Source organism: Rissa tridactyla, chromosome 9, assembly GCF_028500815.1.
Source record: "Rissa tridactyla isolate bRisTri1 chromosome 9, bRisTri1.patW.cur.20221130, whole genome shotgun sequence".
In the NCBI taxonomy this organism is placed as follows: domain Eukaryota; kingdom Metazoa; phylum Chordata; class Aves; order Charadriiformes; family Laridae; genus Rissa; species Rissa tridactyla.
In genome coordinates, this window is record NC_071474.1 from 46,816,736 (window position 1) to 46,832,499 (window position 15,764).

The window sequence follows — 15,764 nt, forward strand, 5'->3', positions numbered from 1 at the left end:
GCTGCAAATAAAATCCTTGGATTTAACCCCAGAATTCCCCATCCTGGCACCACTGATGCCGTTTAAGCTGCTCAGGCGCTTGTCCCGTTCCGCCTGTTGAGGGGCAGCCTCTCCCAACGCAAAGAAGACCCGGCAATTTGGGATTAGCTCTACGGATCAATCCCGGTTCCCAGGTCAGCCTCCCCAGGGGCTGGCAGGGAGGCTCCGTGCCTCCTGTTTCACGAGCTCCCACTGCAGGCAGGCAGGGCAGCGCAGGCAAGAAGCAGCAGAGCAACAGCACACGTGGAACAGCTCATCTGCAAAACCCGAGGAAACAGGACTGACCAAAGGAGGCAGGGAGACACGGTGTCCTGCAGGTGACCAGGAAATTCCTGATGCTTGGTGCTCTCCCAACAGCTCTCGTTTCTGATGTCGACCCTCTGAGATGCAGAGAACCAGCTGCAAAAGCTTTTGGCCCAGGCAGAGAGCCCCAGTGGTGCCCACAACGGGTTTTCCTTGGCAAGGCAGCTGGGGTTTGACCTGGAGCAAGTTCAGAAGAAAGGCTTGTAGAAATTCAGGGCAACATTTAAGAGTCGCCTGGTAGTATTTGTTGCGGAGAGTTATTAATACAGATGCAATCGTGGTACTGTTTGTATGTGAAGAGAAATTGGGTTTATATGGGTATTTTAGGAAGAGTAACGACTTCTTGCGAGAGAGAGTAGCAGAGGGCTGGCGGAGCTACTGCTACCTGTTGTGGTGGTCGAAGGGCTGCAGAGTCAGCTGTGGGGACCCAGGTGGGGCTTGGGCAGAGCCGGGGTGGGGGGTCCCACCAGCACGTGAAGGCAGGGAAGGGACTTTGGGACATGCAGGGTTGGCTCATCCCTTGGGTCTGTGAGTGTCCCAATTCTGGGAAGCTGAGCTGATCCTGGTGGGAACTGGAGAGGAGCTGAGTGCCCCTAAAAGGCTGGGTCCCTTCTTTTCATGCACTAGTTGCATTATGTGTGTCACATGAAACCGTGATAATTCTGGTGGGACTCCATTGGTGTGCCAGGATTGTCCCTGTAGCCTCCGTGCCACCTCACAGCACCTTTGCCATGGTTGGGATTGGCAGCAGGCAGTCAACCTGTGCTACTATCAGGGTCAATGCCTTTGCATGGCAAAATGCTCAATAATCACGTAACTCAAGCCTTGCCTGCCCTGTACACGGGCCACATCTGCAGAGCAGATGCACATCTGGGAGCCTCAGGGGTGCAGGGAGCGAGGCTTACCCTGATTTCCTCGTGCTTTTACGTTCTTACACCATCCTCTTCTCCTGGGACATCTCAGCACATCCTCACCGTTTACCGTCTGCTTAAGGAAAGGCCCCGGTGACACAAGCCCATTTCACATGCTCAACTCCAAAGCAAATCAGCAGGACCATAACCTCCTGGCATTGCCCATTGCTTGAAGACATCATGACCCAGCTCTTCCAGGGATCTGAACGGCCGTGACCCCAGTGAGATGTCTACATCAGAGCTCATTGCTCAGTTCTTGCGTAGCCAGTGGAGAAGTAACCTGTATAGTCAGCGTGGGCTGTAGACACCCATTTCTGGTCTGATCATGGTGCCTCTTGCTCTTCCCAGCTCTTTCCTGGCAGCACCACAAGGCGGACAAGCGCATGGTGGCTCCGAGAGCCCCAATCTCACGATACAGCCATTCCTGCAAGGCCAGTTCTGCTGGCAGGCCAACATCCTCAGTGCCTTTGCTTGAGGGACTCAACCACGTTTGAGGATGACCATCTTTATTTTAGGTGCATTCATCTATTTTTTTTTGCCCAGGTGACCTATGAAATCTAAGAGAAGTGACACCCACTCCTTGGTTGGTCTGGGCTGGGTTAGCTCTGCTGGAATTGGTTGGGCCATACTAATGAACACCAGCGGGCTGACCCATATGCTGCCTACTCAATATTTTGTACATATGTGCCTATTTCCTTATACTCTTCCAAAAGTAGGCCATGCTGCGTTACACAATCTGAAATGCTCAAATCCCCATGTGGGCTGATATAAAAGTGAATATTTAAATATTTTATCTAGCTTGTCAGCCATTAAAAATACAATTCAGGTCACAGATGATTGAATTTCTCCTCTCTCAAGTGTACCAGAAGTGGGCTGAGGAGATTCTCCTGTACATTAAGGTATCATGTTCCATGTTAAAATATAGCAGTGGCATTTCATTGCCGACAGATAATCACAGAGCGCCAAACGTTTAATGAGCCCAACCGATCTCCTGAGAGTTCCTCTTTCCATTTTATCTGCTTTCTCCTACTTGCCAGTTTATGGGCATAGATTAAAAATAATAAATAAGTCTACCAACAGGGGGAAGTATATTCTGTGCGCACACAAATGAATCGGGCCGGAGTCAGCAGAAGAGTAAATAATCCGGTTTGGTTCTGCTTAGAGATATTAATGGAAGGGTATAGTCCTTGAGGTCTATCAGGAACCTTCTGTACACCTCCGATTTGTCTGAAAAGGGACATTATGGGGACCACCGTGCCCATGGAACACCAGTCATTGCCTGTGAGGGTTACATCAGGTGTGAAGTCTGGTCTTGCTCAAGTTTCATGAAGGTTGGTGCAAGTCTAGCAGTGTTGACATTCCAGTGTTTCACCGTCACTGTCTCCTTGATTTTGAGTGAACGTTGGAGCTAGCTGTTGACTCTGGTGGGTCTTAGAGGATCAGTGTCCTGAAGGAAGAAGGAGGGATTGGGTGGTTTCTGATTTTCCACCCTGGGCAGACACATAGGGAGGAGGAAGCATCACATCCTGTGAGAGCTCCTGCTTCCGCAGATATTTTATCCTGGGAAGGTTTTATTCTGGTGACAAACATAAGGTGGAACACAGGTTCTCCAGACAGCTCCCTTCACATGAGAGCCCTCGAGTTTCTCCCAGCAGTTTTTCCATCTCTGTCACCCTTTCAAGACACCCAACAGCCTGAACTGAAGCTTTGCAGACTCCCCTGGGAACAGAGCCTGAATTAACACTTCAGCTTTGACGATAAATGGAAGTTTCACTTGGAGGGAGGCAGGTGGAGGTGGTATTTTGGAGGGTGCTTTCCAGGTGCACCATGCCATTTCCTTGTGGATGGACCATGGGAAGCATTCCCCATCATGGGATGCTGGCAAGGGGAGCACAGGCTGTTCCGTTTGCCATGATTCTTGTTTTCCTGTAGTAGTAGTTGTTATTTAGGGGTAAGGTTTTCTCAGCTGGCATGTCACTTTACAGATAAAAAAATAAAAGTAAGGGCAAGGACTCTGTCCTGAGGAGTTTACAGTTTACGGCAAAGACCATATAACCTGCACTGCACTTTAGAAGCCTCAAACGCTCACTCACCCATGAATTTACCCTCCACTGGGCAGCAGCACCTGGAAGGCTGTTGTCCCTTCCTTAGGTGACGCCACGACCAGCACCACAACTGCATCCCCCTGCTGGTGGCAGCAGTGGGGCTTTCCTGTCTCTCCACTATCCCCATGGAAAAGTGCCTAAGCAAAGTACTGGAGCACCAAGATGTGCTGGTTTTGTCTCTGAACGGGTCACCATGCCCTCAAGGTGGACATTTTCCAGTCCCCAGACAGCTGTGCTCCTCTGGGATGACCGTGCATGCAATAAGAAATGTTAGCTGTACCATTGCAGCTACCTTCCAACACTTGGAGCTGCCCATGCAATTCATTTGATGGCCTCTAAGCTCATAGAAAGTGTCCTCCTTCAGGCAATTATACCCAAGCCTAGACTTTGAAGTATTGCTATCTTTTAGAGAGTCAAAGGGGTTGGGTTTTTTTGGTGAATCTCATCTTCCTTTACCAAACCCCAGGTTTTCTAGGGTCACTCTCTCAAGCTCTGCTTTCTCCAGGTGAGATTAGTGCCTGCGTTTTGCTGGGGGAGGCAAGGAGAAGAAAAAAACACAGTCAAGAAGTTCAGTGAGAGGTTTGCCCCAAAGCCTTCAGTGCTGTGCCCACAAGCAGGGTGGGAGGAGGACACCATCCTGATGGTGTCACTAGGCTGAGGCAGAGCCTGAAGCGAGAGATGGGCTCTTGCTGCGGCAAATCCCCAGGCAAGACCTGGATGAGACGTGGTGTCCCCTGAAGGCAACGTTGATGTGACATTGTCAATAGTAATGTCTGTCTTACATTGGTACAGGGCCCTGAGGCCACAGACATCTCCATAGCACTACATGATGGTAGATCACTGATGCTTCACCCTCCCACAGGCATCTCTCCTAATAGATACCTTCCCACAGGTGTCACCTTCAGAGCAGCACCCGGAGGTCTCTCTGTAATCCTTTGCTCTTAGCAGGAACAGGCTTAAATCTGCTGTTGGTCATTGTGTCTGGGGGCTTGTGAGCCCAAGTGTGCGAGAAATGAGCCTCTCCCTGCACGCCTCTCCCACGGTGGCAATACAAGGGGACTGGCTTGGCCCTGGGGGACTTTCAGCCCAACGGCAGTTCCAGCACTTAGCTGTGTAGAAAGCATTAAGAGTGCAGAGAGGAGGAAACAAAATAGAAAGAAAATAATTTTAGCTTAATTGTGTTCCCACCACTCTGTACAGGAAAAACCTCAGGTAAGTAAAACCAGCTGCAAAGCCACAAAGGGCAGTGGGGAGGATAAACCTGTTCTCCGTGTGTGTTGGACTAAAGTGCAAGGCGTGGGATTGAGTAGTGGCAGAAAGGAGTTGAATTAGATCTCAGGGAAAGTTTTCTCAAGGTAAGGATGGAGAAACTCTGAAACAGGTCTCAGAGGCTCTACCATGGGAGGTCTTTGAGAAGCAGGTCAGCAAACACCAGGGAGGACCACCATATGGACCCTGCATTGGGCCAGGGGATGGTGGAGGTGCATGCAGGACATCTCTTCAAACCTGGCATGTTTGTACTTCTGCCTCATCCCCTCCTTCAGGCTTGCAGCACCTCTACTTGTAGTTCTGTCCCAGCAGGTTACCACCCCAAAGCATTGCCCATGAGCCAGAGCAGCCTGTCTGTGTGCTCCCTTAGCTCTGCTGCCCCTCTTCTGGTTTTGGTGTTGACCCTCAAATACAAAAGAGAGAACGCATACTGCGGAATAGACACCCAAGAGGGAAAGATGTGAACTAACCGCAGAAAACCACAACACACAGCCGTTACTGCTGTATTTCAATAGTTAGAAAACAGCAGTTCCAGCAACCTGCTCCTCCAGACCATTCATGGTCCACAGACTGCACTGTATAAACCACGCTGATACATTAAGGTCAACCATGTAAAAGTTACCCTTTGATTTGGGGGTAGCTCAGCTGAGGAATCTAAAAAGAAACAATCACCACCACCCCAAAAGAATAACAAACACACAAAGAAACAACTCACATGATTTCCAGAAGGAAAAGCCGTTCTGTCTCCTTCCCCCGGACGTTGAAGGAAGGTCAGACCCAGCATTGCTTCCCAGCTAGCCACCAAAAAATGGAACAGCTGTCACCACAACCACTTTCAAAAGTTACTTCCTAAGAAACTTGCTGCTTGCTAAGAAAAAGCGAGCCACACATCACCTCACAGTGCAACAAAGAGAGGGGGCTCCAGCACCGTAGGAGGTGTTTTTCTTCCTGAAGGCCCCACCCCAGCTCAAGTGTTTCAAAGCCCATTGATTTTCACCTGTTACTGGTGCTTGTGTGTGCCTGATGTCTCAGCTGGGAACACTTACTCCATAGAAAGCCACTTCTTACATTGAAAAAAACAACCATAAAAACCTTGCATTAGAAACAAAGTGGACTTTGGGCCTAATGATGTTACGGTGATGCACGTTGAAGAGTTGTTGATTTCTTGCTGGCTGCTGGAGCATCTTTGGCACAGTTCTGCCAGGTCTCCACATACTGGATACTGTTAGGAGCATCAACACCCCCCCTCACCACCACCAAAGTTATTTTTATACTGACATGTTTCAGGTCTACCTTTAGTTCTGGCCAGTTTTCCAGAAATGGGGCCTCTCTTTGTGGTGCCTTTCATCTCAGATCAGACAAGATTAGGAAAAACAAAGAAAAGAACCCCTTTTTTTTCTCCAAAATGCATTTTTAGGAGTGCGCCGGGGCTGATGGCTCCCCATCTTAATAGACTTCCTTCATTTTGGGGCTGCTTGACTTGCCCAGGGGAATGCAAAACAGGATATTCTGGCATGAGTTTGGGTTGATGCTGAAGCGTTGCTGGCACTTTCCTCCCCTCTGGTTTCGGCTGTGCTGTGTCACACGTCGGGCTCGGGTTTCGTGTTCGCGTTGGGAGAGCAGCGGCGTGACAGCTCCTTGCTGACATAAGTGCCTTTTCTGGAGGTCCCCATTGCATCGATGAGGAGCACGGGGCTCCACGGGGTGGGTGTGCTCCCCCAGCTGGGATAGGGCAGAGCATTTCCAAGTATTCCTGATGCTTAGCCTGTCCTCACCTGGGTGGAAACCTGGACCCACCCAGACCCTGAGGTATGTGCTGGGATTCCTTCTTCCTTGCGCAGGTGTAGTTTTGGGAGCAGCTTTTACTCCCATCTTGGCCAACCCAAGGAAATCCTGGTCCGGCAACCACACGTGTCTGGGTGCACATGCAAACGTTGCACCTTCGGCACAGGGACAGTCCCCCAAGAGGACACGGTGGGCATGTAGGGAGGGGACAAACCCTGTCGCAACTTTGCTGTGGGACACGCACGTGCTGGTGGGTTTGCTCCAGTGTATGTGCATTGTGGGACAAGTGTGCAGGCTGGAGAGCCTTCCTCCTCCTTCTCCTCTTCTTCTTCCTCCTCCTGCCCCATCTCAGTGCTGTTGGGGCAATGCCAGCTGCAGTGGCAGGACAGGAGCCATCTCGCTGCCAGGTTTCCATCACCCTCAGAGTGAGTAGAAGCACAGGCACCTCTGGGTGAGGCCAGGCGCTGCAGGAGCGTTATTTTGGGGGGGCACTGAAGGCAGGCGAGGATCGTCTCCTGTGCCCTGGACCCAGCAGCCCGGGGATCAAGGCTAGCCCAGGCTGGGCTGGGAGCACCTCAGACGGCCCAAACCCACCCTGCACTACCCAAACTCAGCAGCTACGAACCAGGGAGACCTCCCGGAGCACTGGGGTAACTGATCCTCCTGAAATAGAGCATCCGTGAGCGGCCAGCTTGAGACAAGCATTTTAACAGCAGTTTTTTCCCCTTTTGGTACTGGCAATTCATATGTACAGCCTGGAGCCAGGGCTGGGGTCGGTCTTTACAGAGGTTGGCTCCAGCTCTGCAGGGGTGGCACAGTGGGGACAGGGGGGTGCCAGCCCGATGGTTGGCTTCCCAGGGTGCTCAGCATCAGTGGGGCTGCCCTGATGCTGCTGCAAAAGGCTCCTTTTTTTAATACCGGCAGAAGTATTACCTGTATTTCCTTCAACTTGCCTTTTGATAGAAGCAGCTGATGGGAGACAGGCGTCTCTCCCGAGGGAGGGTCACCCGTTACAGGCCATAACTTGATTTCCATTATTATATAGTTGACATTAAAAAAAGAAGGAGATGTTCACTGTCTAATGGGGTCTTTTAACCATGTGCACTTAGTCAATAGGTGAGTAGATGTTGCTGCTTGTGTCTATCTACCGTCCCCAGTTGCTACGTGTGAACAAGTGTATTTCTCCCCAGTGTTGTGGGTTCTGCCTGTCGTGACACGATGACGGAAAGGTAGGGACTACGTCGGTCGCAACACGAGCTTTCTTCTGTACAGGGTAGAGAGGAAACCTGGAACGATCCGAAGCACCGCTTGTAACTACATTTGTTCAAAAAAAATGTCATCTTTATCCCGAACTGTTGACACTTTATGCATGTGGTAATAATTAAAAAAAAAAAAAAAATAAAGATTTTAAGAGGTTAAAGTAGATTTGGGCTCGGCTTTTTTGTCAGCTTGCCCTCGCTGGGTCCCTTTGCTGCGAGTTATCAATCAGCCCTGTGATATCCCTTCTCTGTTAGAGGCCAGGGCACAGAAGCAGCGGCAGAAAGCTGTGGCATCTCTGTAACCCTTCGTTTGAAGAAACCAGCTCTCAAAGATCAGTTCATTCCCTTGGGTATTTAATCCCTGACCGCCTGGCTAATCGGAGGGCAGAGGATGGCTTGCTGATGGAAAAGCCTCCATCCTTTTGCGTGGAGGCTCCGAGCGGCAGGAGCCGTTCCGTCCCAGCCCGTACAATTAATGGCAGTTCTGATCCTGAACCGGCTCATCGCCATCCGAGTGGAAACACAGACCCCCGGTGAGGGAAAGCAGAAACCCGTACTAGACTCGCTTCGGCTGAAATAAAAACACAGACACGCACAGTATGGCACATACCTGGGACAGGAGCCCAGATCTTCAAATGTTTTTATTTTATTCCCCGTCCCCCCCCCACGCCCCCATTTTTGGATGTCCTCTTGACAAATCACTTTAACAGTTTTATTTACAGTAATAAAAATAAATTACTCTTACAGATGAATGTATACTATTATACACAATAGAGATACAGTGCAATAACAGCATTGATTTGTTTTCACTCGTTCATAAAGTGCATCGAAGGGGCTTGATTTAATGGTAATTGAATGATAACTGTACATTTTTCTTTGAGATCAACTCTCCCAGTCGAGTTAAAAGGCTAATGAAAACACTTACATCAAAATAAGTTGCTGTCCTGACTGCTGTGAAATGGCCTCATCGCCGGGGAAGCAGGCAGGGCGGGAGGCAGGACTGGGAAGGGGGATGATCGACTCCCGCTCTGTCCGTCCGCGCTGCCGAAGGCGGCTCCGACGGACGCTGCCCGAAGCCTGGCCGGGCTGATCCGGGTTTCAGAGGCTCAGGAGGGTGACTGCAGGGCTGTGGCCGCAGAGCAGCATCCGGCCCTGGGCCACCCCAACCCGGATGAGTCTCTTGCTGAGCTTTGCCACCAGAAACTCATCCCTCCCTCTGAGCCAGAGGTTTCGCACTCTAGGGAGGATGCTCTTTGCCCTGCCTGGGGCCTTATTCTGACCTGCTCACAAGGGACATCAGAAACGAGCCCAGTCCTCATCACTCCCTACGTGGTGTAGAGGAAAGGCAAGGCAGAGGCAAGAGACCAGGCTGCGGTGGACTCGGAAGGACGCCGGCTTTGCCAGCGGTGGCCAGCACTACAGCTCATCCTTAGCCAAGTACTGCCCAGTTGGAAAAGAGCTTTTGCTGGGACAAGCCAGATGTTTTCCAACTCCCAGATCCTGCAATAAGGTCATAAACCTGCGCTTGTGATTTCAGTGTCTATCGATACGCTGAGCTGTCAGGCATCCAGCGTCCTGCCCGCTGTAGCGTGCTCAGATTGTGAAGGAATAACCTTGGTTTAGACACAATTACACTTGACATCGAGCAGAACTTGTGAAGGCAGCTATTACCCTTGGAGCTGCAGACAATGTATTCGCATCCCTCAAAGTCAGGGACAAAAGAGCATTGGACCATCCCTTCTGATTTGGATCTTCTCTACTGAAAATCCATTTTATCTCTATAACGCTCTGTATTGCAGAGTTTTCCAATGGGAATGGGAAAGCTCCATTCCCGGGGTTGCAGGGACAGCGGGAAGGGTGGCTCGCAGGGAATTTTGCAGTGGGCAACTGCCTTTTTAACAGAAAAAGTACAACCAGTACAAGTGAAGCCGTCAGCTGTACGGCAGCGTGACCGCCTCGCCAAGAGAAAAGGTTGCGCGTGAATGAAAGGCGTTACAAGGAAATACCATGTGCATTCAACAATTATTCCTGACAATTAAAAGTGAACTGGTGATTAATTGTTAACAATTAAGTGAGTTGTCGATGCTGGTCAATACACATCAACACAAGTGGTTACCAAGATCAATGGCTTTATAGAGACCTCCCCACCCCAAATTTGATGCTTCTGCAAGAAAGAGGTACTTCATCACCTACTGAGAACTGTAATGGTTTCTTGGGTTTTTATTCAAAGTTCAATTAAAACTCTTTGTTTGAGATGAACAAATTGTGGCTGCCACATCAGGACTGAGATCCTTGAGATATTTACTGCTGGTTCCTGAAATGAAGTTGCCTAAAAAGAGATGTTTTCGCTGCTCAAAGTCCCAAACTGAACAAAATGGAAAGGAAAAAGTACCTAAGCAACTTTGTTGGTAGAGTTGATACATTTTATTAGCTGGCCTTTTCACAGTATATTTGAGGAATGTTTTTCTTTCTCCTCCTCACCCTTTCCTCATCCCCTCAACTGAAACAGCTGACCAGTGACACAGAAAGCATTTCATACCTATGTTCTGCTAGCCACCAACTCGTGGTAGAAAAGCCGAAGGCAAGCAGAAACCTGTAAATAAATCAACCAAATAAGCAGCGGACTCATTTCCCTGGCTGCGCTGACCTCTGCTGTAGGTTTGGGGCTGGTTAGATACCTCGTGTAATTGCTCAGGACCAATTTTCTGCTTGTTTCTGCTACCGTAAATTTAGACCAGCTCCTGTAGGGGCCAGGCTTTGGCCCCTTCATCTTCTACCAACAGCTATTTGCAAAGCTCAGCTTTTGAAGATACAATGGCAAGATCTGGGCCGTTCACCAGGGTGAGGACACGAAGGTCTTCCCAACTAAACGCCCACCAGCCCTCTCCAAGCAGGTCCAGTTTCCAGTTGGAGCGACCACAGAGGCTCCGTGGAAATCGAAAGACACCTGCAAATTGCCACCAACCAAAGACCTTGTGCTTTGCAGAACTACCACTGTCCCCTTGTATCTCATCTGAAAGGCACAATCATTAAATTGATGCTTTTGTAAACCTCAACTTTTCTAATGACTTGTGACATAGGAATCCCAGCCAGAGGAGTCTTATCAATATATTCAATACCAGAAAATGGAGGACAATGGGCCATACTCTGGTTGCTCTGTGTCCTTCTCATGATGCCCAGGAGCTAGACAGGGGCTGCTTAGCGCTTTTCACCATGTTTCCAGACATTTTGGCTCCTCGGTGAATCCACGGAGGATTCACTGTGATGGAAAACGCTTTCTGTTCGCCAGTGCTCTTCTTATAGTTGGTGCCCCATCCACATGTGATCCCACGACATTCGGGGGAGCTGCTCCTTTTTTATGGCAACGTGACCTCATCCAAAATCAGGCCCTGTATTCTGAACATGTCCCAAAGCCAGCACTGAAGGACACCAAGGCATTCCCACCCTGCACACAGCACTACTAACTTGGTAAGTATTTTAAGGTTTTAAGTTAGCTCTCCTGATGTCCAACATACGGAGGCTCCAACATCAAAAGTCCAACATTGTCACTCAAAACTTTTTCCAGTGAAAGACTTTCTTTAGGGGAAAAAAAAAACAAAACACCAAAGCAAAGGTGCAGTAAAATGGTCAGAAATTTCCACAACACAATGCCTGGCAGGTGGACTCATACTTGTTTATCTTCTTCCTCACTTTTCCTTGTTTTCCCCTCTTTCCACTGATAAAAAAGGAGGGGGAAAACAGCAAAGGCAAAAACACCTAGAAAAATGCCTTTTTTTTTTTTTTTAGTCAAAAGACTGCAAAAACGCCAATTTATCTAATTGTTCTTTAGAGGAGATCTCTTGAGGCTTTTCTTGAAGCCTATCAAGTGTTTTTAACAACTTCCATGGCCACCTTTCACAGTCTCCAAGAGAGAGGTCCTACACCATCACTCGAAAAAAAAATTAGATCGGCATTTGATGCTGAATGTGAGCATACAATATACTTGCGTCACATATTGATCCTGACTGTGAGTTGGATTAGTGCAGCAGAATAAAAGTCTCCTTAGTGCAAGGACCAGAATTTAGGCAGCAGAGTTTGCCTTCGACAAAGTTGCTGTCCACATTTTTGGGTGAGTACCAAGCACTTTGGTGAGGACATCTCCACCTCCTCTCTAGCTTTGTCTGGTAGGGACGATATCCTTGGCTTTAGCTCCTCACATCCCAAATCTTCCTCCCACTGCTGTGGAGGGCCACCGGGGAAAATTATTTTCCATTGGCCCTTGTATGCCTTCGTCAGAGCTGGTCAGTGGATCCCTCCAACTGAGACAAGTTTCAAATATACAATTAAACTCTAAAAAGAACGTCATTAAAATCAAAATCTTCAGCAATAGGGAATTGACCGGAAAGCCAAGAAAATGCAACTTTTTTCAATGTCGAGGTTTCTCTAGAGCTGATTAGTTCATCTACACTTCATTTAAAGATACAAAATGAGCCGCCCAGAGAAACAAATCCTGTCTTCTAGATCGGGTTGTATAAAAACATTTCAAAATGTTCACAAAGTTTCAGAAATGGTTTAAACTAACTCTGCCTTGAGTTTTCACGCTGAGGAACTGCAAGAACCTGGCTGCACTTACAGAAACCAGAAGAAATAAAATGAGCAAAGTGGGTTTATATATATATATATATATTACTCTTTCTTATATATATATTTACTTTTAGATATATGCTGATTCAACATTGTGCCTACTGCCCATTGCCCAAGGTATTCAAAAGAGGAAGGAAATGAAAAAGACAAGAGAGAGACTGGCCACCTCTCAAAGGTAGGCAATAAGCCCAAGCCCCAGGCACACTTTGGAGATTCATAGCTTTCTTGTGTGCACTTAGCTCTGAGGAGCGAGAAATTCATTGCACGGATCCAGAGAGAAAATACGGTTGTGCCTGTATCCAGCCATAAAGTGGCTTCGTACCCACTACAGCCTCACAAAGCAAGAATATTTCTGTCTTCCACGAAACTACGGTGTACACATGCTGCAGTTTGGTGGCGGCGGTGATGTTGGGTCTTGTTGATGGGAACCATCGTCTGTGTTGCCCACGGTGCAGCAGAACCTAAGTCCTGCTTTGTAACAGGGCGTTTTGGATGCTGCAGCATCCTTCTCTAAGGGACAGCAACGTGTTTGGGACACCAGGCTCAGCTGGTGGGGTGGGGGGTCTCCTGCTGCAACCACTGAGCTGTTCCCACGCCGGACCCCAGAGCAGCATCCCCCACCTCTGCCCTGAGCCCCCCTGGGCGTTTCACCCCAAGCCCTGCCACCTCTCCGAAGGTTGTTTGGTTTCTTGCTCGCTTTTTAAGTGAATGCACTATTCCACTTCTCGGCCAAAAGAAAGCACAAGATAAAGGACACTTCATCATGGTCTCACAAACACCACAAAGCACATGATACAGTAGAGGAATGTGAGGGTACCGAAGCTTCTCTAATGAAGCAAGTTAAACTGGTAGCATCCGGAATAACACACCAGGACACACGTGTGATTACAGAGGCTTCCCTCTAGAGGACCCCAGCAAGCCCGGCCCCGTCTTTGGATGAAAATCCCCCCGCCCCCCCCGCCCCCCATGTAAACGAGCAGTGCGGAAGGGAGCGCAGCCGGGGGAGCGCATCACCCCATAGCCCCAAACCGAGTAGGAGAGCCCTTCCTCGGCCTCCCCAGAGCCTTGGGGTGGACGGCACCCACCGTGAGTCCCCACCCTGCCCGCGGCCACCTTTTTTTTGTGGTTTTTTTTTTTTTTGGGGGGGGGAATGGATTCCCCGGTTACCCCCATCCCTGCGACAGCCCGAAACAGCGGCCATACCCTAAAGTGCCTTTCGCCCCGCAGGTTCTCAAAGTGCTTCGCAAACGACATAGAAACAGAGAGGCATCGTGCCCCCCCCCGCCCCCATCCCCGGGTCCCCTCCACCCCAGCCCCCCCCCCCCGCCTCCCTGCGCTCCTCCGGGCCCCCCCGCCGAGCCGGAGCTGTCCGTCCCCGCGGTGCTGAACGCGCCCCCCCCCACCACCCCGATTATTGCATAGCGTTGCAAGACCTGATTTTAGGGGGACTTGGGGGGGGTGTGGGGTGTGCTCGCCCCGCACAACCACCCCACGCTTGGGGACCAGCCCCGCCGGGGGGAGGGCGGGGCGACACTCCCCCCCTTCCGCTCTTGTGGCCTTCCCGGTGGCCTCCACTCGTGGTGGGACGTGCCCCCGGGGGGGTGGAAGCCACCCGGCCAGGCAAGCCCGCTGCTCCCCTGGCTCCTTACCCCGAGAGGAGACAAATGCCATCGTACCGACATCCTTTTTTTTTTTTTTCCTTTTCTTTTCTTTTTTTTTGGTGTTTTGTGTTTTTAAATAAAAAATAAAATATGTAAGAAAATAACATTTCTAAAGGAAACCATTATCATTCTTCTCTCTCTCTCTTTCTTCCCCCCTTCTTTTTCCCTTTTCCTTTTTTCTCTTTTTGGCCATCTTTTCATGGAACGAGATGTGCTGGCCGGGGGTTTCCTCCCGGTAGGAAACAATAACAACAGAGGGGAAAAGGAGGAGGAGGAGAGCAGGGGAGCGCGTCTCACTCCCTGCTCAGTCCTCACACATCGCTGGATGTCCTTGGTCTGGAGGAGAACGTGGAAGGGATGCACCCGCAGCAGGCCAGCCAGAGCGACTTCTGGATGTCTGGGTTTCTGAAGGCATAAATGATGGGGTTGATGAGGGAGTTGCAGGTGGCGGGCAGCGCCAGGGAGTAGGTGTAGACCACCGGGTAGCTGGAATCGGCCACCAAGGAGTAGATGGCGAAGGGGATCCAGCACAGGGCGAAGGTGCCGAGGATGAGCGAGAGGGTGGAGAGCCCTTTGCGGGTGGAGGTGGCCTGCGCCGTGGCGATGAACTGGTGCTGCACGGCGATCTGCTGGGCGTGCCGGAAGGCGATCTTGCAGATCTGCAGGTAGAGCTGCATCATGAGGGCGAAGAGGAGGAGGAAGGTGACGGCCAGCACCGCCGCGTTGTCCTTGGTGACGGGCCGCAGGATGCTGCAGGCGCTCTGGTCCCGCAGACAGTTCCAGCCCAGGAGGGGCAGTAGCCCCACGCCGAGGCACAGTAGCCACATCAGCAGCACCATGGCGCAGGTGAAGCCCAGCGTGCGCTCGCTGTGGTAGGTGAGCGCGTTGTACAGCGACAGGTAGCGGTCCACGGTGATGGCCAGCAGGCTGCAGACGGAGGCGGAGAAGGCGGCCAGCAGCAGCCCCGCCGCCCCCAGCTCCGCCGCCTCGCTGGGCGGCCGCAGCAGGTACCGCACGGCGAAGTTGGCTACTAGCCCGAGCCCGGCCAGCAGGTCGGCCAGGGCCAGGCTGCCGATCAGCAGGAACATGGGGGCCCGCAGGCTCGGCGTGTAGAAGAGCACGGCCAGCACCAGCGCGTTTTCCCCCGCCACCGCCGTCCCCGTGGCGCACAGCGCGATGTCCCAGGGGCTGACGGCCCCCCCGGCTCCGGCTCCGGCTCCGGCTCCGGCCCCGCCGCCGCCCGGCGCCGCCGTCCCCGGCCCGCCCGCCGCCGAGGGCCAGGCGCTGGGCTCCGAGGCGTTGCCGAGCCCCGGGAGCCGCTGCTGCTGCTGCGGCTGCGGCTGCCACGGCTCCCCCATGGCGGCGGGGCCGTGCAGCATCGCTGGGGAGAGAGGGAGAGGGATGCGGTGAGGGACACGGGCGCCGAGCTGCGGGGAGAGGCGGCGAGCCCCGCGCCGAGCCCGGGGGGCCCCTCGCCGCGACCCGCCCCTCGCCCCGCACCGGGTGCCGGGGACACCCCGCCCCGAGCTCCGCGATACCCCGCACCCAGCCCCGCACCGGGCCGCCCCCGCCCGCCGCAGGGCGCAGCCCCGTCCGCCTCCCCCCAGCCCGAGTGCAGCTTCTCCGGCAAGTAACACCCCCGCTCCGCCCCCCCAGTGCCCCCCCCCCCCGGCACGGGGCACAGCGTTGTCCCCCCGCCCCACACACACGCACCCCTCGCCCGGGGGGAAGCCTCGCCGCTAGCTCCTGCTCCTCCCGGCGGGCTGAGGCCGAGCACAACTCAGCGCCCCGCTGCTGGCCGCAGCCTCC

At 51.9% G+C, this 15,764-nt stretch overlaps 1 protein-coding gene across 1 annotated transcript; it reads right to left on the bottom strand.

Annotated features, from left to right (window-relative positions):
• Positions 1-14,266: 14,266 nt before the first annotated feature.
• LOC128915069 (G-protein coupled receptor 12-like) lies at positions 14,267-15,334 on the bottom strand. Its single transcript, XM_054214879.1, has one exon. The coding sequence runs from the start codon at positions 15,332-15,334 to the stop codon at positions 14,267-14,269; it is 1,068 nt and encodes a 355-aa protein (XP_054070854.1).
• Between the last annotated feature and the right edge of the window lie 430 nt (positions 15,335-15,764).